The sequence below is a fragment of the Lagopus muta genome, chromosome Z, assembly GCF_023343835.1.
Source record: "Lagopus muta isolate bLagMut1 chromosome Z, bLagMut1 primary, whole genome shotgun sequence".
Taxonomy (NCBI): domain Eukaryota; kingdom Metazoa; phylum Chordata; class Aves; order Galliformes; family Phasianidae; genus Lagopus; species Lagopus muta.
Genome location: NC_064472.1, coordinates 54,865,489 through 54,887,254, shown reverse-complemented (window position 1 = coordinate 54,887,254; position 21,766 = coordinate 54,865,489). Strand labels below are relative to the sequence as shown.

General features: G+C 40.2%; 1 protein-coding gene across 1 annotated transcript; it reads left to right on the top strand.

Annotated features, from left to right (window-relative positions):
• Positions 1 to 757: 757 nt before the first annotated feature.
• FKTN (fukutin) lies at positions 758 to 20,474 on the top strand. Its single transcript, XM_048931071.1, has 10 exons — positions 758 to 803; positions 946 to 1,134; positions 1,631 to 1,690; positions 5,995 to 6,198; positions 7,741 to 8,018; positions 9,298 to 9,430; positions 10,523 to 10,652; positions 12,356 to 12,489; positions 14,472 to 14,599; positions 17,991 to 20,474. The coding sequence occupies exons 1-10, from the start codon at positions 762 to 764 to the stop codon at positions 18,202 to 18,204; spliced, it is 1,512 nt and encodes a 503-aa protein (XP_048787028.1). The 5' UTR covers positions 758 to 761; the 3' UTR covers positions 18,205 to 20,474.
• Positions 20,475 to 21,766: the final 1,292 nt, after the last annotated feature.

Genomic DNA, 21,766 nt, shown 5'->3' with positions numbered 1-21,766 from the left:
TGCAGTAATACAGCTGGTGATTTCAATACTGAGCCTCACTGCTCTGGAGACAGACTGTTTGGTTGGCAAGTCAGGGGAGATCTTCTAAATGACCAAAATGAGATTTTACTACTACTTACTTGAGCAGTTACTGGTAATATTTCAGCGTTAAAATATCTTCAGCACAACCTGTAAGGAACTGGAGGTTTCCCTCGAATGAGTATAGCAGAAGGTTATCTTCATTTCTGTGAGGTGCACGAATTTAGGAATGCGGATTGCAGAAAGGATGATGTAAAAGCATCCAGCTGAGAGGTGTTCCTTTAAGTACCAAATTGAGAAGGCAGAAGGGGACTTGTCTTTCTTCCCTCACTGCTTTTTCTCCTCAAAGAACGGCACGAAGCTATGGCACAAACCTCCTTCGCTGCTTCTCGTATTCAGACAGAGGCAGACGTTCTCCCCAGTTCACTCCTACGGGCCGGGCCGCTCTGCCAGATCTCATCTCATCTGCCATCACGCTTCGGCCCATCCCTCCGCAGCCCCCTGCCCGCAGACCCGTCGCCGCCCGCTGGAGGCAGGGCGCCTTCTGCTGTCTCTGGCGCGTGTGTGTTGCCAGCGTTTTGTGTTACTGAATAAAGCTGAGATCTGATGCGTACACCTCAACCTGTAGCACGCTGCCTTCACTGCCGCGCGGGCGCCCCGGGGATGGGGGCGGGGCGGGGCGAGAACGGGGGGAGGAAGGGCGGGCGGGGCTGCGTTGCGCCTCAGTGCCTGGGCGGGCGCGCATGCGCGCAGCGGGCGGCGCGGCGCGGGTGGTGGAGGCGCAGGTAAGGGCGGCCCTTCCGTGCCGCGGGGGGCCCGGCGCGGGGGCTGGGAGCTCGACGCTGCGATGTCCACCTGAGCGCAGCTGCCGCGGCCCGAGTGGCGCCGCAGGGCCGTGCGACGCCTCTCCCCCGCGTTTCCCCGCAGGCCGACGGCGGGGCGTTGCGCAGTGGGGAAGATGAGAGGCGCGGAGCTGCTGTGGGGCGGCGTTGTCGTGCAGCCCCGGGACTGATGCAGAAGGTCAACAAGAACGCGGTGCTGGCTGTGCTGAGCCTGACCAGCCTGGTGTTCCTCCTCTTCCAGCTCTACTACTACAAGTTCTACCTGTCGCAGAAGGTAAAACCAGGCGCCCGTCTTTGGCCGCTTTCCTGCAGTCTGTGATGGTGAACGAGGCCGTGGTGATGCGTTCCTCATGGTCTGTGAAGGCTGAAAGCTGAGCAGCTAGCAGCCGTGACTTCACGGCGTCAATAAGCGCCAGCACCGCGAAGTTGCTGTGCGTCTGGGAAGAGAGAGCTCTGTCCTGCTGCTTTGCCCCCGTGGTGCTTGCCTAACGGTGCCGGTGTTTGTCACCCTGCTGTTGACCTCAGTGCACAAACCCGAGACCTGATCCTGTCCACACAGCTCGTGTCAGCCTATCTAAATAATAAATACAGCAGTAGGCTTTGGTTTCTAGTAGGCTTCTAGTGCTGTAGGTGGGTAACAGTAAGCATAATCATAAAGGGCTAACTGGATAAATGCCCCTGAAAATATTGTTAAGAGGTCATAAGCAGGTATTCAGCTGGAACTTATTTATTTTCCCTTTTTTTTTTCTTTCTTTTTTTTTTTTTAATAGAATGGAGCAGTTTTTTCAAAAGCCAGAGGAGGCCAGTCTGGCCAAGACAACACTAGATGGGTATGTACGTCACTGACTGCATGGTTCCATTGCGTTCTCAGAGAGCTTACACAGAATTGCACGTGCAAAGCCTAGAGCTCTTGCCTCTTCACTGAGGGTGCTTTAGTGTCAAGAACTGAAAGATGCTTCTTTCACTGAGTGAGGTGGTTACATGTTTCAAAACTGTTCACTGTGGAGTTGAGACAGAGTTGCAGCCTAACAGCTATTCCGTGTGCAGTCCTTTGCTGCGTTACACTCTTAGGATCAAGTCTCCTGACTGAAGTTTTGATCTAGGCTTTCATGCGCTTTCAGACAAAGTATTGAGAAGATTGGCCTTTTGGTCTGTAGCTTGTTTGATAGTGTCATGATAGAAGAGTCAGCAGGTCACAGGGTAGTACTTCTTTCTTGCTGCATGCACTTAGCCAGCCGCTAAGTGGTCCTTGTTACGTGGTTATGATGGATCATAAAGCTCTTCACAAGCAGGAGAATTATGCATTTCAGCATTTGCTACTTGCTGCATTCCAGCATTCAGGACAAGTGTTAAGAGTGCCCTTACATACTCAAAATTGCATGCTTTAGTTTATGTTTTACTGAAGATGTGCTGGATTCGTTGCAGCTAGAACATCACACTGGTCCTGGGAAAGGAAAAGTCAGTTGAATACAAATTTGTATGTGGTGTACCTAAGTACAGATACTCAGGTACTTGTAGTTAGTATTTATTTAGAGAAGTCTTTCACTGACAGATCTCCTCCTGCAAGAATAGCAAAGGTGATTAAGGAGAAGCTGTGCTGGGAGCTGATTGCCCTTTGCTTTGGATGCAGTATGATTATAATAATGCTGCTAGTTAGCAAAATAGCCATTTAAGTGCCTTGTTTCTGCTGAGCAGAATGAATGGTGTTTGTATTAAGAACTGTACTTGGAAAAAATCCAAACCAGCTGTTCTGTGGACTGCTTGCTGGCACAAAGGCTCTTGCAATTCTTGGAGTTGGCATCCTCTTCAGAACCACTAATGTGGTGTTAGGTGATAAAGTCACAGTGGAGCTTCCATCCTGCCATTCTTTAGGCAGAATTCTCTTTAGCTCTAACTTGATCTAACAGGGTTATCTGTAATTGAGCAGAATGGTCCATGGTCCCATTTTTTTTACTTTAGAGCTCCTTCCTTTTGAGTCCCTGCATGATGAGTCCAAACTACTCTATGTGAATGAGTTTCTGCTTGATACTATGATCATTTCTTCCTGCTGATTTAAGTTCCAAGTAGAAACACCTGTTCTCCTGGAAAAGTAACAAGAAAAAAAAGTAGACATCTTTGTACAGATTAGTTTCCTGTTCATCAGTCTGATCTGCTTGTTGTAATTACAGAAATAAGGCTAACATATTGCTTACCTTTTGGCTGAGTATAGTGGAAATCACTAAAGGTGTGGGCTTGCCTCTGCTTGTAAAGCACATGTGGTGTGCTGCTCTCCTGATTATATCTGTTGATCCATGTTCTGCCTTCACTCATGTTTTTTCACCTCTCTGAAGTCAGAATCCTGTGCCAGTATTGGAAGTTGGAAAATGAAATCCGTTTGGATGGACTCAGCAATTTCATTGTGAGAGTATGAGAGCTTGAGTTGGAAGACCAGGGTCAGTTTGGTGGACTAGTAGCTTGGACAGCAGGCCTTTTTGTTTTTCCTTTTTGTGCCTTATCTAGAAACCTTGAGATATAACAGACATAAAGCCTAGCAGTGCTGTTATAAACATTTTTTTTTCCTTATTTGAACTGTGTTTTCCATCATGAAATTTAATTCTCGCAGTTAAACATCTCAGCTACAATTTTAATAGCAGTTGCAGTTGTTACTGGTGTAAATTGTCCCTGTGCTATGGACATTTAAATGTACTTGATCAGAATTCTCCTCTGAGTCAAGTCAGTAAAGTCCTCTCCCCACGCACAGGGCCTTCTTGGTACATATTTTACTCTTTAGGCAGTGTGGACACAGCTGAATGCCCTGTGTTCTTCCTGCCTCCTTGCCAAATCACGCTTTGTGCACCAAAGGTGCATCAAGGATAGTTAGTGTTACTGATAGTGGGCAGCATTCTTTCTTATTAGTGGTGTAAATGACAGCAGGTGCTCAACACTGTTCTAAAATTTATCTTCTATTTCCACAATTCCTAGTAGTGTTAAAGTAAATCATAGCTGACTTTGTCTCTCAGGAAAAATCATGGAAGAAAGAACTTCATTTCCTGAGGATGTTTTGTGATTAGAGTAAGTTTATTCTCTCCACTTACTGGCAGACCAAGCTAAGACTGTCACAGTGATTGACTTGTAATTGTGTACGAAGATTTAAGCTTTCAGGATTCATACAAGTCTTGATTTTTTATTTTATTTTTTATTACTTGTTACTTGCTAAAGCCCTTCCTGTTTTTGGTTTAGAGTGACTGCATCATGCAGTCTGTGTTTGCATGAAACATTACTGTTTGAGAGCATTCCATGAAGGATTAGTACTATACTTATGAGCTGAAAATGTAATTGTCTGGGTCTTTTAAATGATTCTGTAAGGACTGTAAAGTTTCCTTCTTTCTCTCATTTGCCATTCTTTGTTATGGTTGCTGGGTGGTTGCCTTTTTTTTCCAACCGGCTTAGCCTCCTTCTTTCCAGCAGAGGTCTCTGTTGAACCTAAGGTGTTAAGCATAAACTCGGTTGTATATGGTGAGATGGGAGAGATCTGTTCTGTCTGTGTGGAAAATCTGCCACAACCTATTTGTTGCAATAAAGGCCAGGCAACCTGTGTGTACTTGCTTTTAACTATTAACCGTATGATCATTCTGTTAGATCCACAGAAGCGGATGCAAGTTCAGCACTTTCTGCAGAGTTGAGCCAACTAGATCTGGTTGCTTCAGCCTTTTGCCAGCTAAGCTTTCAATAGCTCTAAGAATAGAAATATTGCAACCTTTCTGGGCATCTGATTATATACTGGGAAAAAATTCTGCTAACATCTGATTGCATTTTCCTGTTTTCTAACCATGTGCCTGTCAACCTGCAGGAGTGCACCTCTGAGAAAAACTTGGCTTCATCCTCTCTGTACCTCCTAGTTATGCTGGTATTAAAGGCAGAACTAGATCTCCAGGTTGTGTCTTCCTAATTCCGGTCTTTGGCACTTTGTAGACTGCCCTTGTTTTAACCTAGAACACTTAGGTACTTTTCTGCAGTTTCTCATGTTCAGTTGCCCCAGCCTTTCCTATTAGGTGAATTTCACCCATGCCACATGCCAGGCTTTGCCTTTGCCCAGATTGTCCTTGCTATGCTTCCTGTCACCATCAGTATGAGTCACTGGACCTTTTCTTGGTCTCTGTGAATGGCAGTCCTGCCCTCCAGCATACTGAATGATCTTCTAGTTCAGTGTAGTCTACCAGATTTCTGAGAATGCACTCCTTGCTACTGTAGAGATTATTAATAAAGTTACAAAGCAGTGTTGACTAGGACTGAACCCTGCTGAGATGCCAGTAGTAACCAGCGCTTGGTAGGACATGGTACCAGGCCTGTGCCTGCTGGTCAGCTGGTTCTCCATGCAGCTTCTGTTGTACTTACCCGGTACGTATCTCTCCACTTGAGGTTCAGGGGTACTGTGTGGGAGTAGGTCAACAGACTTGCTAAAATCAGAATGTGAACAGCATCCATTGCTCTCCCCTTGCTCACAGAGCTAATTATTTCTTCCACGGCAGCTGAGGTCATTAGGTGCAGTTTGCACTTGGCTGACTTTCGCAGTCACACTTTTGACATCTGTATGCTTACGTGTAACGTTACAGGGGCTTTTGCTGCAGAAGCTTTTTGGGGATTGAGATAAAACTGACCAGAGTTCCCCAGAGCCTTCTTTCTGGAGTTGGTATGGAATTTAGCTCTTTCTAGACTCGAAATGTGCCAGAGGAACCTCAGAAGGACATCAGCCAGTTCCCTCAGCGCCCATATGTTCCATCTACATCTGTCACCTGTTAGTTTATTTAAGCGCTTTCCAACTTGATCTGGAACTGGAAAAAAATCTAGAGCTTAATTTAGAGGCTATTCTAGATTACAGCACTCTGAAGCGCTTTAATTTCTGGAAATTTTTCAGTGAATATGAAAGATTTTTCCTCTAGTCTTAGAGATAGGGAGTGCTTGAGAGCAGGCTGCTCATCTGAAAGAAGAAATTTCAATTTCTGCAATTGTTTATGGAAGTAAAGGCACACTCAGATAAGATAAGGCACATTGGGAGATAAGATTTCCTTTTATCAGTTGGTCAAGAGTTAATATACTGATTCATATACACTTACAAATGATGTTTCTAATTCTAGTTTTCTCCTCTGTTAAACAGCATGTGGTTAGGAAGTTCCTAGGCTTAATATCCAGTCACAACATACCAGTGTATTTGATTGATCCTTTAATTCTGGGACTTATTGATAAAGACATTGAACAGATCAGAAGTTCTTCTGATGGTCCTAGTCCAGAATGCAAGTACTTCTGTGCTCCAAGAGACTTCACTACATTTGCACTACTGGACAAAGCGTGGAAACATGAAGTGAGTTTCTTTTCTTCAGTTCACATAGTGTATTTCAATGCATTTAACTGTTCTAGGATTTTGTGTCATCATGCTTCCATGTTTGCTTTAAGGACACAATTTGCTGTAAATCTCCAAAGAATGATGGTAGATGAAACTCTTTTAAATTAAAAGGTATTCACGTACTAGCCTTTGAAGTTTTAGAAACACATGAATTGTTGAAAGAGAATGGTAACCCTGGCTTTGAAGAAAGTCACACAGTTGATTTGAAAATAGGTATTGAGAGCCTATTGAGATAACAAAAGGTTCTTAAGAGGCTATCTGCAGTATTTGGAAGCAATTGTATTAAGGTGGCATCCCCCAAAAAGAAAAAGAGATTGATATTTTGAAATGGAAGGGGAAATCTTTAAGCCTGTTATGTAGATAGAGCCATAATAAATGTTGAATCTGGAGATCTGTTGATAAAATGCAAGTATTAATGTGACAGGGCTGGAAAGATTACGATAATCCGCTCATTTACATTTATTTTAGTAAATCTGTGTATTTGCACCATTTTGTTTTGTCACCTAGTATAGTAGCACCTGGTGCTTTTCTTCAGTAGCATGAGATTTTTAAGTGGATGCATTTAAAAGTGGAGATATAGTAGGGGATGAAGGACAAAATTAAATCCCAGATAATTTCCTCAGTTGTGGCATCTGGAAATACATACGGGGTTAAATTATACAAACTACAGATGCCAGTGATAAACAGCTTTTTTCTTTTCCTTTTTTCATTCATGTCCCTCTCCACAACCCCATCAAGGAATATTAAAATGATCTGTAGCCATTTTACTGAAGCAGTCCTAAACAAGCAAAGAGTGCTGATGCTCCATAGCTGATCAGACAATGGTTTTACTATTGTAAAGAAATTAAAGGAACTGAGAATAAGATCGTGTAGCAGAACAGTAATAGAACTCCATCTCCACATTCCTTTGTAGCTTATTTTAGCTATTTGTATAATGCAGAGGAGTAACTGAAAGGGTTGTCAGGTGCTGATTGATTAGTTCTTACCAGGCAGAACTTCATACTCTTTTTTTTCTTTTTTTTTTTTTTGGCGTGTATGTGAAAATAGGAAAGTCAGTGGCTTAACATTAATATATTTAAAATTTTAAAATCTGTTGATAACTGTGTGAGTGCTTTTATTGCAGTAATGAAAATGGCTTTTAATTATGGTAAAGATCATAGATTACACTTCATATTATTTATGTATTTATGTAGAGTTTCAACGAAGAGTTTTTTTTGTTGATGCTACAAAATGCACAATGTAGTGGCTGAGGAAAGACAGTGTTCACTGTGTTGTTTTATTGACAATTTGCTGGTCAAAATCTAAGAAAAGGAAATACAGCAGTTGGTTATGGTTGCTAATCTTTAGGTTGTAACAAATTGTTGAGTGATTGATGCTTAAATCTGATTAGAAAATGAAAAATGGGAATAATGTCAGTTAATAAGATTAGCATTCAGTTTTGGTTTCTCTTCTGTTTAGCTTCTCTCCCTCTTTCTGCCTTTCTGCCTCTCCCGTTTTTAGGTGGGACTTTTTAGAACTGCTGAGAAGATGGGGTTCCAGTGGCTAAAGGTTCTAAACAAGGACCCTCGCTTGGATGGGATGGATGACCTGTCTGGCACTGAAATTCCCTTGCACTACATTTTTAAACTGGCGTCTCATGCCATTCACCTGGTGGTGTTCTATGAGAGGAGTGGTAATTTCCTCTGGCATGGCCCCCTAAGGCTCAAGCAACATATGGACAGAAAATTTGTGTCTTTCCGGAAGCTCCACTTTGGTCGCTACCCTGGAGCGTATGAAAGGTGAGTTCACAACAAAGGAGGCAAAAGGCTGTAGCATCATTTCCAAAATAATTTCTTTCTCTTGTATATTAAGTTGGCCTTTTCTATAAATTTTAAAATGAATCATGAATGTTTTAGCTCTCGGAGTGCCTGGAAGGTAAACTTATGAAGGTAAATCCAATATTGGTTATTGAAAACGAGAGTTTCTCATCATTTGTAAATGAGAAATGAGAGAGGAAAAACTAAGTGGCAGGAGATACAGTAATAACTGGTGCGTATTTGGTGTTCTTCCTGCAATCACGTGCATCCAAAATTGTAATGCAGATATGAAAATGGGAGGCAACACAAATTTGCTTAGTAATAATGTAATAAATGACCGGTATTAAAGAATGTGAATAAAGAGAAGTGACATTTGTATCATGCAGAAAAGCAGCAACAAATACTTCGTAATCTAGATTTGTAAAGTGCTGCTCCAACTCCTTATTTGCACAAATGTTTGAAATTATTTGTCCCTAGTCTTATGCTTAAACTTTGCATCCCATTGGTGAAGTTACTGTAAATATCTGCCTTTTGTTAAAGCACTCTCAATAGCAACTTTTCAATTTTCAGTCGTTTCAGAAAATACAGATGGTGGCAAATCTTGTCACTGTTTTCAAAGCCTAGCACGTACCACTATGCTTTGAGAGCAGTATTCTTGTATGGCATGTGTTTATGTTATGCTAAAACAGCCAGACATTTCACAGGTCAAAATAAATCTATGGTTTTTTCCTTAAAGCTGAGACTACTTTTTCTTCCTTTTAAAACATGGAAGCTATATGGACTGTGTTCCTAAACATTTAAAAATGACTGTGTACGATGTTAAATACCTCTTTTCACTCACTGTGAAGACTTAATGGCTTCTAAACTTCAAAGGCAAACAGCCTCTGTGGACAGGTTGAAATTTGATTCTAAAAGTCTATCTCGTATTTAGACAGCCAAATAACCTGAATTTTCAATGCATTGAGCAGCAGGTCTGAACAAATTTAGTGGAAGTTATGAAAGTTATAAAGGAAATGCTGATCTGAAAAGGTAAGTATGGGCTTACAGGCACAGAATTTCTTTCTAAATGAAATTTGGAAGGGTATGAGGATGTATTGAAGCTTTTGTTCCTCTTGTTTCTTAATTCATTTTGAGTAAGTTTGGACAGAGGAGTCACTGAGAGAGATGTGTTTTAAGATTTCGAGCAGTGCTAGAGGACAAAATGGCTTGTAGTTTCTAAAGGAGTTGAGTCGAGTAACCTATTATCTTTCTTTCCGTGCAGGCCTGAACTTCTGCTTGTTTCTATTGATGACTTAAAAGTTCAAATTCCAAAAAATCCATCCAGTTTTCTAGAAGAGATGTCACACTCTAGATTTCTTGAATGTAGGTACAGAGAAGCTCGGGCTTTCTTTCAGGTTAGTGGTAATCAAGTAGTGTCTCTGAGATATAATGCACATTTTCACCAGTTGACCCAAACCTACAAACAGTTCATCACTTTTCTATTTAAATGCAACCTTTCATGTGCATAAACTAACCCATAGGATCTGGGACTCAACATAATTCAGTACATGGTAATAAACAAAAACTTTAACTGAAGAATCACGGTCTTTCTTTTTGACTTGTGTGTTTTTTTTCCCCTTTTCTGAAGGGGTAACTAACCTGTGCACAGTTTTCTCATAATCTCACCGTTAAACAGATTTAATGAGATCTTTTGCATCTTGTAGTCTAAAATGTTACTTATGCATTTCTCAAAGTTCTGAACAATCCTTACTTTTACATTCATTTGAGCAACGTATTGCAATACTGTGTTCCTAGCTCTGATTTCAGATTCTCTGAAGCCTCCAGGCAGTAATTGCCACAGGTAGAGAAAGTGTGCTTGGGAAAGCATATTGAACTTCAATACTGAAATAAGCAGCTGGCTTCTATTTTGAAAGTTATCGAGGTGCATGTCACCCAGGAGCTCTTAGTAACATCGGTTCTGAAGTTGAGTGGTCAGTGCATTGTTTACATGTTTGATTTGGCAATGTTTGCCCAGACTGCCTCCATGGTTTTGGCTTTTCTTTTCAAGTTTTTCATTCGCGTTGCTGCGGTTTTGTAGCAGAAGTTCTGAACATCCAGTTGTAACACTTGGTGGCGCCAAATAAACCTGTAATATGCTCAAATGTGACTGCATCCCTGCTTTCCCCTAGGCTGTGGGTATTGGCTTCTGTGTGAGCAGTTAGGAGTTGTGTGTTGTTACCGCTATCTTTGTCTAATATATGTAGTCTTATTCTGTTTTACTGTGACTTTACATTACAGTACTTTGGAAAAGACAAATATTGACATTTCAGAGTTGAAATTTGACCTGCGATTCCAGTTCCAGCATGTTCTCAAACTGAACCATGTGTGTGAGAAAAGATAATGCCCAGATATTAAATAAATTTTCAGAGGTCGTTCTTTTTTCCTAAGATGCAGAAAAATGGATGGAGAAATTTGCTCTCTCATAGCAGCTTACTTTTGCTTTCCAGGTGTATCCTGATGATGCCTCTGTTGATGCAGTGGAATTCAGAAAAAGAGCAAAATCCTTGCTGCATTTAGCTGCCCTGACACTGAATAACTTGGGAGTAAAGTTCTGGCTGAGCAGTGGAACGTGCCTTGGTAAAACATTTTTAATTTATCTCAAATCTTAAACATTTTATCCTCTGCTGCATTTGTGATGTCACCTGAGGTTAGCAGCTGGAAGGTGGTTATCTGTGAAGTGTGAAGCAGATGTTCTGTTTTAGCTTTATTAAAATAAGGCCTTTTTCTCTTAACCTGATTTCCTGATTTCTCTTGAGAAACTTGTGCCTTGGAGATTGTGAGTGTATTCCAAGTAAAGCATTAAGGATTGCCAGCAGTTTCTGTGTTTCTCTGCCTGGAAAGTAATTATAAATTCTCTAAGTTGTGTGGCTTACAATTTGTTAAGTGCTGGTTGGAAGATACAATGATGATCATATTTTTCAGATGTTCTTACAGGCTGTCACCTGATTTTCTTCCCATGTTTATCATTGAGCTTTTATGCAAATTTGATATCTATTTATATATTTTTAAACACAGGTCTTTTAATAAAAAACCTAGTAGAATAGGCACTACAAGCTTTTAATTCTGTTGAAAGTTGAAAGAAGTATCTTTCCTTTCCTTACTGAAATAGGTTCTGAAATAGGTTGTGTCACATATCACACACACACAGAATCACACAGAATCACCCGGGTTGGAAGGGACCCCAAGGATCATGTAGTTCCAACCCCCCTGCCTAGCAGGGCCACCAAACATACACATTCAGATCAGGTTGCCCAGGACCCCGTCCAACCTGGCCTTAAACACGTCCAAGGACGGGGCATCCACAACCTCCCTGGGCAGCCCGTTCCAGGGCCTAACCACTCTCCTAGTAAAGAACTTCCCCCTAACATCCAACCTAAATCTTCCCTCCTTCAAATTAAAACCATTTCCCCTAGTCCTGCTGTTGTCAGCCCTTTTGAAGAGTTTACTCCCCTCCTGGGTGTAGGTTCCCTTCAGGTATTGATAGGCTGCAATGAGGTCACCCCGCAGCCTTCTCTTCTCCAGGCTGAACAAGCCCAACTCCCTCAGCCTGTCCTCATAGGGGAGGTGCTCCAGCCCCCTGATCATCTTAGTCGCCCTCCTCTGGACCCTTTCCAAAATCTCAATGTCTTTCTTGTACTGAGGGCTCCACACCTGGACACAGTACTCCAGATGGGGCCTCACAAGAGCTGAGTAGAGAGGGACAATCACCTCCCTGTCCCTGCTGGCCACCCCTCTCCTGATGGAGCCCAGGAGAGCAAGTCACCTTTACATTTTTTGGCCAAGAGAATATAATTTTCTGAATGAACAGTTACTGAAACTGCATTAATAAAACAAACTAAAGAATGTCTCCGTTCTTGTCTTAGTGTTCTGCGGTAGTGCTTCAAATCTATTTAAAGTAATTGTTGAAAATTGTAAGCATGGCTACAGCCCTACAGCTGTTCATTTCTTGTTAGATTTGGACCCAGATAAAGAATATACTTTCCTGAAGACATTTAGAATAGAAAGCTGAAGATATTTTCATTTTAGGAGTTAGTACTTTTTCATTCCTGGCTTCATAGAGAAAGGAGGTGGCTGTAAGTGCCACTGTTAGTCCTTCTGTTTTCTTCAGTGTGATTCATTTGTTACCAGAGAAAGCAGGAGTCTTATTTATGACCTCATTTGAGGATTTCGGGCTGGTTACCCTTTGATAGGTCATTTTTGTACTGCCTTTGTTTTGTGATATATTTCTCAGCTCCAAAGTTAACTAATTCCTTTTTTTTCTTCTTTTTTCCACTTGTCAGGATGGTATAGACAGTGCAGTGTCATTCCTTACAGCAAAGATGTGGACCTGGGGATCTTTATAAGGGACTACAAAGCTGATATCATCCCAGCCTTTCAGAAAGCAGGATTACCTTTAAAGCACAAATTTGGCAAGGTACACAGATAAGGAAGAATTCACTTAATATGTCTTTTTGTAGGTTAGTAAGTTTGAGTACTGCTACAGTTCTTTTATGTAGAGATGGATATCTGAAATCTCCTCCTGCAGTCTAATGTTTTACCTAAACATGTAGACTTTCTGATTTTTCATGTTCTCTGGGACACTGTGTGAGAAGACACCATTCTTACTTCATTCTGGCTTCAATCTTGATTGGGGAGTCTGAATTTTACACAGAAGAAATTTTATAAAATTCTAGAGGGGTCTAATTTGTGTGAGTGCTGCTGGAGAAACTTGAGATAGAATTTGATATTGGATGTGGCTGATTGTAAGAGTGGATTGGTAACAGCTCTGAGATATCTGCGTCTTGTGTGCAAAGATAGCAGAAAGTGAAGGATTGCTTGAGGTAGGTACTGGGCTAGTCCATTATCAGCTTATGTGCACCCTTACTATCTTTTTCTGGAGTGTAAGCTGCAGAGTGGAATGTAAAGGTAGAAGACAAACAAAAGCACGGGGATGTGAGGGTTTAGCCACAATTAAAGTTATCGTTGCTGGTGCTAGTGAGCATTTTATTGTCAAAGACGGTGCTATTGTAGGTGTTAAATGAAAATACTTACTAATCACTTGCTTATTCACTGATATTACTCTGCTCTTTTATGTGAGCCTTTTTAGCAAATGGCATTCTCAGGTGGTGGCAATTTCTGTATGGATTGCAGTAGGCTGTTGTATGACCTGTGTGAGGGTAGTTGGGAGCCTTAAGCAAGCCATTTTCTATTCCTGATGCAGAGCACATGCAGCTGTAAAAATTAATTTGTTGTGGTGTTAAATGGACAGTATTGCTAGAGCTAACTTGAGTTTTGTGTGGCAAACCATATTGGTTTGTGCTGCAGTACAGTTAATTTTATTCTTAGTATCTGGTATGGTGCTATGTTTTGGATTTGCAACCAAGACAGTGTTAAGGACATCCCAGTGTTTTTATCTGTTGCTCATCAGCGCTTCTACAGCATCAAGCCCTTTCTGCTTATCATGCTCCCTTCTAGCATGGTGTTATTACACAAAAATTGGAAGAGGACAGAGGCAAATGCAGATAAACTGATCAAAGGGATATTCCATAAAAAAAGCTGGGATAATGAAGGAAGAAGGGAAGAGTATTTGGAATTATGGCATCTGTCTTCTCAAGTATCTGTTATGCATAAGAAAGCTATGATTACCTGGAATTTCCAGAACATCTGGCTGCCAATGGGAAGTAACAAACTAGTCCCTTATTTTGATGTGCCTGTGTGTGCAGCTTCTGCTTTACCAGTTACTGTCCTTATCTTGACCACAAGTTTTCTTGCTTTTCTTTCCACTCATCTTTTCCTGCTCCATTGTCCTCCTGGAAGCGAGAAGGAAAGTGAGTGAGTAGCTGTGCAGTGCTTATCAGCATACTGGGGTTAACACACAACACGGGCACTTTTAAAATTCTTATCTTAAACCCCTACCATAATACCTTTTCTTTTGAAGGGGCTATGTTTAGGTGCTTTCCAAATAGAGTAGCAGACTTCATGGCAATGAAAGGTCATCATTCTCTGCTTTCACCTGTTTTACCAAAAGCATCTAAATGGAAAATGGTTTGTTTTAGATTTCTGCCTTTCTGCACATAGCTCTTTTGTGTTCTCCTGGAAAACTGCTGGAGTTCTGGCTTACTTGCCTAGGCAGAATGACATTACAGTTGGTCATTGAATAGATAGCTCTGTGTTCACTTTGTGGCAGAAAGCAAGGAGATAGTGCCAGAGCTTTGGGGTGGTAAAGAGAAGTCAGTCTCACTGAGGTGCAGAAAATTTGTGGTTTTCTCAAGGCACCAAAAATAAAGAACTTGCTGTGGTGGTTTATTTTCTGCACTTTCACTGCATTATTGAAAATAAATTTGTTCCCTGAAACCTGCTGGCTTCAGTAGCCTTGTGTTTTTATGAGTGCATATAGTATGTATTTCTGTCTTGCAGGTAGAAGACAGTTTGGAACTCTCTTTCCAGGGAGATGATGATGTGAAACTTGACATTTTTTTCTTCTATGAAGAAGATGACTACATATGGAATGGCGGAACTCAGGCAAAGTCGGGCAAGAAATTTAAGTATGAACTGGATTTATACCTCTAATTGGAAAGAAACTGAACGAGTTAGGTTTAAGTGTTAGCATTCTGTATTGTGTTTTTTTCGTTTGGCAAAGTCTGTGCTTTTTGTGGTACGTATCAGGGAGAATCAGAGGAGTTTTTTGTACTTTGAGACTTCAGAAGTAGAAAGAGAACAATACCATGCCTTGCTAGAGAGGTGCTGGGCCTGTCGAATGCTAGTTTTCTTGCGAGATCTGAAACTTTTTCATGTCATGTATGAGCCAGATGATATCTGGAGTGTGCAAGGGCTAAGTTAAAGGTTTAAGATGAGAAAGAAGTCTCTTAAACCTTTTTCTGTTTTACAAACATGCTAAGTGAAAAACAAATCCTTAGGCATCTGTCTTGACAAGTGTTATGCCAGAAAGCCTCAGCTGTCCTTCCAAAGTAAACTCCATAGTTTTGGATGTTGTGGTAATGATCTGGAATACTTCATTGACTATAATGATGTGACAGCAGTGCAGATAATTATTGCAGACCTTCTTGTTGTTCAAGTTCTGAGAATGGGATTTTAAATAGAATACCACATTTCTTGCTTCATTCTTTTCAGTGCTAAAACAGCAAGTAAGTACAACAGCTTCTTAATCTATTCAGCTTGCTGAATAGAGGTTTTGATAATTAGATTTGTTTCTTTCCATTACCCATCTTCTCCCAGAGACACTTGTAGACTGGTTGAAAGCCTTGTTGACTTACATAGGATATCATTATCTTTCACATTTTGCCTGAACTGCATTTGCTTACTGTTAGCTAACAGGAGCTGTGCACTGTCATCCAGACAGTGATAGTGTGTGACTCCTTGCTGTAGATTTATTTGTTCTGAAATGATAAACAAAGATTGGGGAAGATACTTTGACAAGCAGAGTCAAAAAGTACACTTAAAAATAGACCAGGAGAAGAATTACTGGAATATTCCTGCATAGGAAATGTAATATGTTTTGTAGAATACAACAGTTTTATGGCTATCTAGAGCAAGTATAATGTCTTTTCTTCTTTTCTTTCTGTACAAGATCATGGAGGATTTTTTTTTAAATGTATTTTTCAGGCAGCTGACCAGAAATGTACTTGTGTTTCATAGCTGTTTTCATTCCAGTAAAGTTGACATCCTCTTTCAAAATTGCATTTCAGTAGCAGACTTTGGGACCCTCCATTTTTCTTAGCCATCACACTTTCAAAATTTTGACTAGCTGAAGTAGAGAGGTCAATCAAAAGTGAAGTGACTGTTTGGTCATGTTAAATTTGGTCATGCTAAATCTCACCTGCTGTTCATTTGTATCAGAAGAGAGACTGATTGCTGCTGGATCATCACAGATCTGGAAGGTGGCTCTATGCAGAGATATTTATGTTTTTAATAAATGGAGGGTAAAATCTTTTTTTTTTTTTTTTTTTTTTCCAAAAAAGCTAAATATTTTTGCCAATGTATTTTCTACATATCTTACTAAATAAAAGTATGAAGAATGGAATTATTTCTCATTTAGTCTAGAAAATATTTTTCAGTAGCTATTTTTCTTTTTACTTCCTTGGCAAGTGGATTTCCAAGCCATACAAATCTTGCTATGTGGTTTACATGTTTATGTATAGAAATACTCTCACAACACTGCAGAGGCAGGCAAACTCATAAATCCCTGTAATTTTGTTTTTGAGGTAACAAGAACTGAAACTTTTTTTTGTTTAGAAGATTTGTACTTGATGGTTTCATTCTTAGCACAGAATATATCTTTATGAAAACGTATCCCAATAATCAAATCTATGCTGTATGCATTAATCCTTAAAATGAGTTAATTCTGTAATTGCTTAATATAGAGGCTTTTCTGTAAGCATAAAATCTTTTCTGATTCATGAGACTGAAATTGGCAGAAGGAATGGTGATTGGTGTATGTGCACAAAAGCACCCAGCCCTGGCCAAGCCACTTGTAATGCCTGAACAGTGAACAAGGATCCCAGAGGTGAATGCCTCAATGAAAGTAATACTTTTCATTAGGGAATATAAGCATTTTATTTCAGAATTAGTTAAATAATTTCATGGAGTTTCTAACTGGCTTTGAATTTGCAGGGTAGGTAGTTTAGTTTAAATTATCTGTTCATTTTCCTTAAAATTGATTATTTAGAGTTCATTCTTTGGAGGATGTATTATTTCAGCTGTGTGCTGATAGCTTTTGCTTATGCATGCATGCCCACTTCAGATAGATGAATGATTTCCTGGGTAAATAAGAAGTAAATATCTTCTTGATGATTATAGACCCACTAATAAAGTTTATTTATCTTGTTTCCCCCTTGGTAGCTGGCTTTTTTTCCCTCTTTTTAGTTCAGTTTAAAGCTAATTGTCAGTCCCTAGATATAAATTAAAAAGTGCTTGATCACTCTTTTTCACCTCCATTTAAAGCATGAAAGCAAGGTTGTTTTATTTTCTGAAATTGTTTGCTCAGCTCTTAGATAAAATACTGGCTTTGTACTTGGAGGAACTTGCTAGATTTTTAATTCATGCAAATGCACAAATCTTTTAACTCTTTTCTCAGAAGTGCTAACTACTTCTAATTCCATTTTTTGACCTGTGAAAAATAATGTTGAGAACACTTTTTTTAGTTTTTTTTTTCCTGTGGAAGGCTTAAGAAGTGGGAGTGATCCTCTGCAGGAATGGTGCATATGCTTTGGTTTAACATATAGGGTTCCTATCAGATGTCATTCTGACCAAGCTGTCAATTTCCAGTAGTATCAGCTTATCTGTAGGTGGGGCCTACACTGGGCCCTCTGCTGAAAAGAGCAGGCAAAAAACAAAGTGGGTTTGGTATAATATATATTAATTTAAATGGGCCACGGGGGTTTCAGAAAGTGCAGAGTGGCAGCTGTATCTTAATTCTTTGCAGCTGCTCCAAGTCTGGCACTGTTTAAGCAGGCACTGAAGGCAAATGGAATGCTTTGTTTCATGCGATTGAAGAAAGGTAAAAACTTGTTTATAAAAAATTATACCTTTGATTTCCAAGCCTGACTCACAGAAAAGTCTTTCATGCTGTATTTGAAATCTTCCTTCCCAAAAAACATGTCAAATATCTTGATATCCTTCAAACAAGGTAGCTTAATTTCAGTTTGTAAGTGGAAAGGTAGGGACAGGGACTAATTTCTTTTACAAGGGAGAACAGCAAGGGAGTAAACAGCAGTAGAATTAGAAATGCTCCTCCTTGAGAACATGTGGCAAATACTAACCAGCTACTGTTGATAAAAACCCTGTCCAGTTGGTAAATGATGCATCATAGGTAGGAAACTATGAAATAAGAAAAAAAGCTGCAAATGTAATTTGGCAGACTGACTTACATGTGCTAAGCATGTCTTCTGCTGGTGACCATGTCCTTCTGTGGTGCAGGTATCTCTTCCCGAAGTTTACTCTGTGCTGGACTGAATTTGTAGAACTCAAGGTCCATGTACCCTGTGAGACCCTGCAGTATGTTGAAGCCAACTATGGCCCAGACTGGAAGGTTCCTGTCAAGACATGGGACTGGAAGAACTCACCATCCAACGTGCAGTACAACGGTGTCTGGCCTGTCGATGAATGGGATGAAGTCATTCAAATCTACTGAACGTCTCTTTGCTCCCAGAAAGTGTCTGGTATCCTTGAAATTGTCAGTTTGTAATTTCCTGTCTCCCAACTGCTGCTTTTGTATCTCCTCATCTGTTTCCTGAAGAGACGGTTTCCATTTTTTGCAGATAATTTTACATGTTCATTGTGAGTTGTACACATAGTTAAAGATTAAAGGCAGATTGTGGAAACTAAGGAGAAGAAAAGCCAAAAGTAAAAGTGTACAAAATCAGTAAGTGTATGGGCAGTTGAATATAAAAGCAAAACCCATGGCCAAGCTGCTTGATCTGGGGATCATTAAAACCTTGGGACCATTCACTTCTCAAGAAAGATAGGACGGAAAATCCTTAAGATATTCTGGGTTTTTTTGTTTGTTTTTTGTTTTTTTCTGAGGAGCTCACATGGATTTACAATTCTTAAACATGCAATCTGTGAGTCCCATAAATGCATTTAATTTGAGATTGATGTATTGCTACAGTATGTGAGGGGCTTGCCTTTTGGAGTGAAATGTTTTAATTCAGAACCTGTGTGACCCCCCCTGCTCTGCAAGTGTTGTGTTCTGATGTAATATTAAGTGAAGGAAGAATCAAAAGCACAATCTGCATCAGAGATCTTCCAGTAACAGTTGGTTTTTTCTTCAGGAACTAACTACATGTATTAACAACGGGGAATGTTAGGTGTTCATTTCTCTCTTTCTTAAAAACTTGGGGGCGTATGTTGCAGGAAAGTATTTCCCATTAAAATACACCACCTGGTTTTGATGTCCCAATTGGTGTTCCCTCTGTAGGAGCTGAGCAGACTTTAAAGGGTCATATCTATCACTGCTCTTCAGAAATGAGGGAATTGATACTTTTCTGTTAAACAGGGGCTCACGGAAGGTCAGTATGAATCATAGCTCTTTTCGTAAGTGTGAACAGAAGTGTGTACAAATACCGACTGCTCCATCGAATTTGCAACAGCATAATTGCAAATCAAGTGCAAGTGTATGCTAGGCTGTGACTGGGAAAGGTGCAGGCCTGACAGCTCTCATTTTTGGTCACGTTTTTGGTCAGCAAAATAAGCTTTTTTGTTTTCTGTTTTGGAGAGGGATAATAACTTTCATATGAACTTGTGCTCATATGGAATGAGCAGGATTGTTCCAGTCCTGCTGTGCAGGGAAGATGAGACCATTAGTGTTACTGGTGATATGTATGTGATACAGACCCAGGATTACTTATGAACTAGTATCAAGGTACTAAACATTTGTCTTGCTTTCTTGCAACAGATCTAGATTCCCTCTTTTCTTACGAAAGTAGAAGGGCTATCATTGATCTGCAGCTCTTCCACATGGCAAGACTGAGTGTGTGGCTTGCATTCTGCTGGTGTGCAATGTTCAGCTCTGTATTCAGACACGTACAGTTCTTAAGAGATGAAAAGGCCGCTGCTGTGGGGCTGTTCCAGCACTGTATCGTTCCAGGTGCACTCTGGGTCTTCCTTGCAGTTTTCATCCTGGAGCATGTGGCATACATTTCCCTGCTAGCTCTCTGTGTTCCAGAGGTCTCCTGCCACTGAGGCACTGGAGTGAATTATACAGCTTCCGACAAAAACCTGTCATGTTGTTCTGAAGTGGTACTGTAACTTTGCCTAATTGAGAAGAACAAGATGTGAAATCCTACTCTTGCCATTTACTTGCAAACATAAACGTTGCATCATAAGGGATAATTTCTCAGGTATGTATTTTTTTGTATTTTGTTCTTTAAAATGGAAAAAGCCAATTCCTCATGATTTTAGTGCCCAGAACTCTGTTGTCACTGACTTCTGTACTAAACGGTGTACAATCAGCCTGCAAGTTTTACAACTACGATCTTTTAAGAGTCTAAGGACAGATTCTATCAGAAAATTGTAATCCTGTCAAGTTTTTGACTTCACAGATGGAAAGAATTTGTAATGGAAAAAAATGCATGTCCCTGAGAGCGGATCTCTGAAATATTTGATGATAACTGTATATAAGTTATTCAAGTTAAAATATTTTCAGAAGATACAAATAAATATTTAACACTGATTAGAAGAATGAGATTCAAATTTACTGCTCAAGTTGTGGTTTCATGCTTTATTTTGTCATCTCGGGCAACATTTCTAACACAGTCATTGTAATTACTGTGAAATATTGGAAAAGTAAAAATTTTGAGCTGTTTCTTACACAGCTTACTTACTGTTTATTTTGAGCTGTTAATTTTTAATAAACTTGATGAGAATTCAGCTATGCCAAATCTGATTTGGCATTCTGATTGATTTTCTGTGTCCTAGCAATGGTGTTTTATCATTACATTATCATGCCACTTGCAATGGAATGCTCCCTGGTTTCTTCACAGTGAAAGCTCTTCACAGAGGAGCACTTCAATTCTTCATCAGCATTTATCTATACTTGCAGCTCCTATTGCAAAGCTGTTTGTCAAAACACTGGAGTATTTAATATATTCTCCTTTCGTGTTCCCTTTCCAGTGTCCCCTTCATCAAATAGATTTTTTTGCTTAAAAAAGAATGAAAAATAGCATCAGGTGTTGGTGCTTACCAGAACCTTGTGGACTTTATTTTGCCTACCGAAAATATTTTGTGTATTTGCCTTGCTTGTCAGCAGAGGAAGAACTTCCTCTGAATTCAGAAGTAGAAGTTGGAAAACCAGGAGCAAAACAAGTCAGCAGGCAGAGAGTAGAAAGTTGAACTGAGAAGGATTGCTTGCACCTGTTCCACAACATTCGTTGGTTCTCATTAAACCAGAACACATTTTTGACCTCATATGATTCCAAAATGATATACTGGATTGTTTCCGTAACAGAGCACATGATGAAGCAGAGAACTACAAAGTTATGTTGCTGTTCTCAGTCCAGCAGTGTGTTATGCATAACTCTGCAGTTAATTCTCAACAGCAGCAAAGCCAGTCTGCCAGCATATTGACTGGTGCTGGAATCAGATTCCTCAGGCAGTTAAGAGTGCCGTGGTGGTCAAGATGACACATACCGTGTCTTGAAAGATTGTCAGACTGACCTACAAGGGAGCCCAAGCTTGTGTATGTTGCAAGTAATAGGAATCCACAACAAAAATGGTTGGAATAAGGTAGAAAAAAGGATCTTGCAATTACACAAGCACATTATACTTCTGCATGTCTCCTGACATGCTTTGTGCACCCAGCTGCATGTTTCCTACTTGTAGGGTTGTGTCCAAGGAGTGGTGTAAACACAGCAGAAACCTGTTCTGTTAGGAGGCATACTGTGATGCAATGCCAAAGAAATACACAGATTTAGGCATTCGTTTCCTGCTATATTCCCCTGAATTGCCCAATCCCAGACACATTCCTAATTCTAGTGCTGTTTTACCTTCCTAATTTACAACCTTCATTTTGAAAATGTTATGAGCAGGGGGCAACTTCAGAGTTCTCTCCACTGCACGTATTTAAGGTCTTAACCAACAATACATGAAGCACTTTCATTTTCATGTGGCAAACAAAGCACACTACATTTGTTCATTTGTTAAAGATTGCAGTGCCTGCTCAGGAAAGCCTAGAAGTGGAGGATAACAACAGGTTT

What these genes read in the sequence shown, in the direction of transcription:
- FKTN (XM_048931071.1), top strand. Translation starts at nt 762, where the DNA reads ATGCGCGCAGCGGGCGGCGCGGCGCGGGTGGTGGAGGCGCAG. An exon ending in CGCGGGTGGTGGAGGCGCAG is followed by an intron (nt 804 to 945) that starts GTAAGGGCGGCC and finishes GTTTCCCCGCAG; the next exon opens with GCCGACGGCGGGGCGTTGCG. An exon ending in TAAAGCACAAATTTGGCAAG is followed by an intron (nt 12,490 to 14,471) that starts GTACACAGATAA and finishes TCTGTCTTGCAG; the next exon opens with GTAGAAGACAGTTTGGAACT.